The 7,025-nt window shown below is 61.4% G+C and overlaps 1 protein-coding gene across 1 annotated transcript; it reads right to left on the reverse strand.

Annotated features, from left to right (window-relative positions):
* Positions 662-4,745, reverse strand: LOC100624785 (tubulin beta-2A chain). The gene is made up of 4 exons (XM_021100120.1): positions 4,580-4,745; positions 3,004-3,112; positions 2,588-2,698; positions 662-1,911 (listed from the first exon to the last, which is right to left on the reverse strand). Exons 1-4 carry the CDS (start codon positions 4,634-4,636, stop codon positions 851-853), a joined length of 1,338 nt encoding a protein of 445 aa, XP_020955779.1. The 5' UTR covers positions 4,637-4,745; the 3' UTR covers positions 662-850.

The following is a 7,025-nucleotide window of genomic DNA, read 5'->3' on the forward strand; positions in this document are numbered from 1 at the left end:
GGCATCTTTTATCTGAGAGGTACAGGCCTACACCGGCCGTTATCACACTGTTCGAAGAGAAATGCAGAAACCGAAGACGGTCCTTGGCCTGGGTCCTTGACACAGCATTGTCACAGGGCTGCTGGAGCCACAGCCAATCAGGGAGCTGAGCCTGCCTGGGGCTCAGATCTCTGGTCACCTCCACACACCTTCACTGGATCCCATTCCTTTAATACTTCAGACCAGTGAAGATCAAAACAGGCCTTTTGTCTCTTTTTACTCAAAGAGCAGAAAGGCTGTTAACAACACTGAAATAGAAGTCTGATTTTCTGAAAAGTACTAAAGCCAGGAGTTCACCGTCGTGGCTCAGTGGTTAACAAATCTGACTAGGAACCATGAGGTTGCGGGTTTGATCCCTGGCCTTGCTCAGTGGGTTAAAGACCTGGGGTTGCCGTGAGCTGGTGGTGTGGGTCGCAGACGCACCTTGGCTCCCGCATTGCTGTGGCTCTGGCCTAGGCCGGTGGCTACAGCTCCAATTCGACCCCTAGCCTGGGAAGCAGCCCTAGAAAAGGCAAAAAGACCAAAAAAAAAAAAAAAAAAAAAGTACTAAAGCCAGAAACATTTAAGAAGCATTTAGTGAAAGAATAAAAACTACTTGAAATAAAAGTAAAGAGACCCCAGGTTTCGGACACATGCGTTTTATTAGGATAGGTATCTCAGACAACACTGTAACTCCCGGAGGGTCCACGTGGTCACAACAGTGTGAACTGACGGAGGCAAAACTGAGCACCATCGTGTACGAAGAGAAGGACCATGCGCGACGGAGGACGGCGCGGGTTCGCCAAGGGGGCGCCCCTTGCGCGGGACGGTCTCAGGCCTCGTCCTCGCCCTCCTCCTCCTCGAACTCGCCCTGCTCGTCGGCCGTGGCGTCCTGGTACTGCTGGTACTCGGACACCAGGTCGTTCATGTTGCTCTCGGCCTCGGTGAACTCCATCTCGTCCATGCCCTCGCCCGTGTACCAGTGCAGGAAGGCCTTGCGCCGGAACATGGCCGTGAACTGCTCCGAGATGCGCTTGAACAGCTCCTGGATGGCCGTGCTGTTGCCGATGAAGGTGGCCGACATCTTGAGGCCGCGCGGCGGGATGTCGCACACGGCCGTCTTGACGTTGTTGGGGATCCACTCCACGAAGTAGCTGCTGTTCTTGTTCTGCACGTTGAGCATCTGCTCGTCCACCTCCTTCATGGACATGCGGCCGCGGAAGATGGCGGCCACCGTCAGGTAGCGGCCGTGGCGCGGGTCGCAGGCGGCCATCATGTTCTTGGAGTCGAACATCTGCTGCGTGAGCTCGGGCACCGTCAGCGCGCGGTACTGCTGGCTGCCGCGGCTGGTCAGCGGCGCGAAGCCGGGCATGAAGAAGTGCAGGCGCGGGAAGGGCACCATGTTCACGGCCAGCTTGCGCAGGTCGGCGTTGAGCTGGCCCGGGAAGCGCAGGCACGTGGTGACCCCGCTCATGGTGGCCGACACCAGGTGGTTGAGGTCCCCGTAGGTGGGCGTGGTCAGCTTCAGGGTGCGGAAGCAGATGTCGTACAGGGCCTCGTTGTCGATGGAGTAGGTCTCATCCGTGTTCTCCACCAGCTGGTGCACGGAGAGGGTGGCGTTGTAGGGCTCGACCACCGTGTCCGAGACCTTGGGTGAGGGCATGACGCTGAAGGTGTTCATGATGCGGTCGGGGTACTCCTCGCGGATCTTGCTAATGAGCAGGGTGCCCATCCCGGAGCCCGTGCCGCCCCCCAGCGAGTGGGTCAGCTGGAAGCCCTGCAGACAGTCACAGCTCTCTGACTCCTTCCTGACCACGTCCAGGACCGAGTCCACCAGCTCGGCGCCCTCCGTGTAGTGGCCCTTGGCCCAGTTGTTGCCGGCACCGCTCTGGCCTGCCAGGGGGAGAGGAGAATGTCAGGGAAATGTTGGTAATGGCAAATTCTCTCATTTTACCTCTGGACCTGTTTTAGAGATGACAGATTCTTCGCTTTTAGAGCCTCTCTTTATCTACAGAAAAATTTTCCATATATGATCCTCAAAAAACACTAAGGATCTAATAAAACAAAAAGGGAGTTTAGTACATTTGAGATTATTAAGATTGTTAATTTTAAAACAGTTGTGTTTTGTTAAACTAAGAACCTTCTGTAAATAGTTAACTCAGCGACAGTGACCAGGCAGGCAGAACCGGCTCTCGGCCGCAGTCTTGGCGCCTGCCCGTCACCTGGGCCTCGGGCCTGGGCCTCTAGAAGCACTTGCTTCTCACTGCTTCTCTCGAAGGACCAGCCACCTGCTCTGGGAAGCTCTCCTTGGCTCTTCCTTCCAAGCCCCTCCCAGGCTGCTCTGGGGGCGGGGCCGAGGCAGCCCCTGCAGGTGACCCGGCCTTTGGGCTGCACTGAGAGGGGCTGGACGAGGGGCAGCTCCGGGCCCGGGGCCGTGACGTCAGGGCCGAGGGCTCCCTGTGGACACACGGTGTCCACCTCGGCCTTGAGCCGGGAGAGCTGTGAGCCCCACGGGGCTGGGGAGGAAGGAGACCCGCGGAGCCAGCGCCCAGGGGTCGTGGCTACGTACCGAACACAAAGTTGTCGGGCCTGAAGATCTGGCCGAAGGGTCCAGACCTGACCGAGTCCATGGTGCCCGGCTCCAGATCCACCAGGATGGCCCGGGGCACATACTTGTTACCTGTGGGGACAGAGCTGGCCTTAGACCTGCGGTTGGCCGAGGAGGCCCGGACGACGCCCTGCCCTGTGCGCCTTTGGCGGCAGAATTCACCCCAGAAGGTGCCAGCCCGAGGCACCGGGGGAGCTGCGAGGAGGTTTCTGCTCTACGAGGGGGCTGATGGCTTTGCTCGGTCGTGACAAGCATGCAGGGGCCTTAGGACGTGTGCTCCCGAGCAGCGGGCGCTCAGGGTGGAGGCGGGCAGGACGGACGTGGCGTCCCCCCAGAACAGAAAGCAAGCGGAGGGGCCCCCGGGTCCCAGCAGTCACCAGCGGCTTCATTGTAGTACACGTTGATCCTCTCCAGCTGCAAGTCGCTGTCGCCATGGTAACTGCCAGTGGGGTCGATGCCATGCTCGTCGCTGATGACCTCCCAAAACTGGGGAGAAAAGGGGAACCACGTGATGGCCTGGCATCCTAGGTGCCGGTAAGGCGGGCCCTTTGCGTCCTCACGTCCTTGCCGCAGGGGCGTGTGGGCTGACAGTCGAGGTGTCCTAGACAGACTGCCAGCTGCCCGCCCCGTTCCTCCAGCGGCTGCTGCTCAGGGCTTGGGAATCCGCAGGGCATGAGCCATAATATGGCGACAGACTGAGGAGCCGGGAGGGGCCCGAAGGAGGGGGGGTGGGCACAGCAGACGCCCTTCCAGGGGAATCGTGGGTGCTGGGGAGGCCGCCACCCCCGGGCAGGGCTGCGTGTCAGCCTGGTGGAGGATGGACGGGTCCTGGCAGGACCCAGGACCATTGGGACCCCGCCCTGTGGCTGCCTGCAGGCATCCCTGTCTCCTGGCACAGATGGGACCCAGCCCCCCAGCAGCGCAGCTCAGCTCTGACATCTGCACTGCCCTCAGCAGCGGCAGCAGCAGGATGGCGGGGAGGGGCGGGCAGAGCTGGGGGCCCCCCTGGGGGCAGTGGCCGGAGCTGGCGAAGGTGAGGGTGCAGGCTGCATCATGAATTTGCAGCAGGGAAGGGGCGGGAGCCCGGGGTGGGCAATATGGCGGCCCTGAGAGAGCCCACGTCCTTGGGCAGGCGCCCGCCCACCCCCATGCACCAAGCCGCCGGGCCTCGCCCACGGCGGGCGCCAGCCACAGCTCCGGACGGCCACCTGCCGCCTCGCAGACGGAATCAGACTCAGACGTTATATGTCATCCCGTCTAGATGGTGCTGGCATAGAGAGATCTAACCTCGCCTGTGGGGCCCAGGAGAGTTCTCCACAACATCTGTCACCCAATGACACTGCATTTTTTTCATTCAAGCTATAGACAAGATACACGAATTAAATTCCACACGGTCCCTGGATTAATGTGACAGCAGCCCCTAGCCAACGCTCAGAGGGCATTCTACCAGGGAAATAGCAACCCCGTCCCGCAGAAGGGCCGGGTCAGAGGAAATTTCAAAGGGCCTTGATTAAAGGCACACACAGCTGCGTGGCCAAGCGCATCGGGGCAGGTTGTGTGGTTCCTGGGCCCCGCCCGGCGAGCGCGCGCGCCGAGAACGCGCCATCCGGGCTGCCGCCCGCTCCCCAGCCCCTCTCGGGCCCCAGGGTGCTCCCTGGGGGTCCGCCACCCTCTCCTGACCCCTCCTCGGTCCTCACCCTGGGAACCCGGGCTCCTCTGAGCCCTCGCCCTTGGGACACGTCGCCCCCTCCCCTGCGCGCACCCTCGGGAACCGCCGGCCCCTCCCGGGCCCCGACGCGCACCCTGGGGACCCGCCACCCCCTCCTGACCCTCCCGTGGTCCTCAGCCTGTGGACCCGCGCCCCATCCCGGCCCTGCACACCGGGTTTCGCTGTCCCCTGCTCACAGCGCCCCCCCGCAGCGTACACTCTCGGGACCCGTCCCCGGCGCCCACCTTGGCGCCGATCTGGTTGCCGCACTGGCCCGCCTGGATGTGCACGATCTCGCGCATGATGCCGGCTGCGGAGCTGGTGGAAGCGCGGGCCCTGAATTGCGTGGGGCAGACCGGCAAACTCCGACGCAGAGACCTGCGGCCGCCCCTCGGCCGCGCCTTTTATAGCAGGGGCCCCGCCCCCCGCGCGGTGACGTCAGCGGGCGGGGCGCGGGGGCGGCGGGGCGGCGGGGACTGCGGCACCGCGAGGGGGAGCCGGGGCGCGGCGCGAGGTGCGGGCCGGGGTGGGCCGCGCTGGGCCTCGGGGCGGCGGCGCGCGCCCCTCGGAGCCGCAGCCCAGAATTTTCTCTGGAGTCTGCGGCGCTCCTCGGTTCCTTGCCTCCCGGCAGGGTCCTGAGTCCTGGACCTCGGGCTCTTTCTGGTCTGGGTGTAACGCCCGGGGCGGGCGCAGGGCGCAGAGAAGGGGGCCAGGCGAGGAGGGTAGGGTGGGGCCCTTTCGCCTCTGCCCCCCTAAGGAAGGTGCTGGGTTTGGCAGGGGCTAGGACGAGTGGGCGCTGGGTCTGTCTCATGTCAGCTTTGGGTGTGGGGTCCTTGTGAAGGCCGCGACACGTGGAAAATTCCGCGAACGTGCGTGGCGGAGAGACGATGTGCCAGCCAGGCGGCCGCCGAAGCGCGTGCGCCCTCCGCACGTTCTGTCACCTAATCCCCAGGGCTCCCTTTAGAGCTCGAAGTCCAGCTCCAGGCCATCCGGCACACGTGGCCATTGATCTCCTGAAACGTGGGAATCCGAGTTGAAATGTCCTTCATGTAAAATCCGCGTGGGACTTCGTAGGCCGAAGAAGTTGAAAGCACGTAAAGTAGTGCATAGCATTTTACATGCTGCAGTATTTACAGTGGCTACTGGAGAATTTTAACTCTCGCACTTCCGTCCTCCGGAAACGTGATGACCATCCCAGCCTCACGGCTTTGGGAAAAGAGGCTAAAGAGATGACCAGCTGCAGAGCTAGTAAGTGACCATGTCTCGCTTCCTTCTACAAAGAGAAAGCCCCGGTGAGTTGGAAAGGCTTGGTCAGGGTGAGGCAAGACCCAGCCTTAGTTACTGTCCCCGCCCATCCTGAGCAGGGGGCCAGGTGTGCAGGGCCCTGGGACTGCTCCTTTCCTCTCTGGGGCCAGTTTCTCCAGCTATAAAGTGGTGGTAATTACAGGTGCCCCGCAGCCAGCTTTGTGAGTCGGAAATGAGCAGCTCTATATGAAAGCGGGTCAAGTTTAAGGAGCAGCAATACCCCCATAAAATCTAAGGTGATGCTGTATTATAAATATTAAGCCTATTTGCCCTGTTATGGTGGGCAGAGTCCTGGCTGCATTACTCCTGCTTCAGGAAACCAGCCTTGGCTCACTCTGGAGCCAGGCGCTGGTGCCGCCTCCCAGGCGGGAATGGTTTCCCAGGCTCCCCCCCACCCCATGCCACTGGGTCCCCAGCATTCCGCCCACCCTGCCGATGCTGCGCCCAGGTGCCAAAGCTTGGCCTCCCCCAAAGGCCCACGTCCTGGGCTCTTCACGACCAGCTGGAGCGTTCCAGAACCTCTCCAGGGAATGGCCCTGCTCCAGGTAGTGTCTCTGATTACACGGTTCCTAGAAGTTTTTCTGGCAATTGCTGCTTCTTGGTCTATATTGTTTCATTTAGGTGGGAATTTGAGGCCAAGGAGGAGCGGAAGGTGAGATGTGGAAGGGACAGTTTCGGGGACATGGGGACCCTAACAGTGGGCATCTCCCTGTGTGTGGAGGGTGCCTACTCTGCTGAATCCTGATCCCCTAACCTCTCAGCCTCTGGCACCTGTTTCTGAAACATGGAAATGGGTTTTTGTGACATCGCGGAGCAAGAGACAATGTCTCTGGGCTGGGTGTCTGGTGACTAAGTTAGTGACAGCATTTATTCCAGCAGGCCCAGCCCCGGCGGGGTCACTGGCAGCAAACGACCCTCCCAAGGTGCCTCCTCTGCCACCCAGTGGGCAGCCAGCCTGCCTGCTCCCCACCCCCGCCCCGTGTCTGTGCCTGTTTAATCAGAGACGCTCACAGAGAGTTTTGAATAATGCCTGCCCGGCCTAAGGTGACTCATCCAGGGCTGTGAGCTGCCCTCCTCACGCCGCCCCTCGGTCACACGGCCCAGACGGCAGGAGGACGCGGGCCGCTCAGCCTCCCTTCCCTGGAGTAGGCTTTGCGTTCTGGGGAGAAAGTGGTTTTACCGCCCGTGTTTCTTTGCGTCTGAAATGGACCAGCTCTTCTGGCCGCTGGGCAGGGTGATGGGAGGGGGGAGCCAACGTCCTCCTGCTGTGTCATTTCCTGCTTTGGGCCTGATGTCACCAACAGCACTTGAGCCACCCCACCCCGAAGGCACTTTGGGGTGATGATGACAAAATTGAGACTGGAGAAGGAAGGTGAGGAGCCAGGC

The sequence above is a fragment of the Sus scrofa genome, chromosome 7, assembly GCF_000003025.6.
Source record: "Sus scrofa isolate TJ Tabasco breed Duroc chromosome 7, Sscrofa11.1, whole genome shotgun sequence".
In the NCBI taxonomy this organism is placed as follows: domain Eukaryota; kingdom Metazoa; phylum Chordata; class Mammalia; order Artiodactyla; family Suidae; genus Sus; species Sus scrofa.

What these genes read in the sequence shown, in the direction of transcription:
- LOC100624785 (XM_021100120.1), bottom strand. Translation starts at nt 4,636, where the DNA reads ATGCGCGAGATCGTGCACATCCAGGCGGGCCAGTGCGGCAACCAGATC. An exon ending in GTACTACAATGAAGCCGCTG is followed by an intron (nt 2,699 to 3,003) that starts GTGACTGCTGGG and finishes CTGTCCCCACAG; the next exon opens with GTAACAAGTATGTGCCCCGG. An exon ending in GCCCGACAACTTTGTGTTCG is followed by an intron (nt 1,912 to 2,587) that starts GTACGTAGCCAC and finishes TCCCCCTGGCAG; the next exon opens with GCCAGAGCGGTGCCGGCAAC.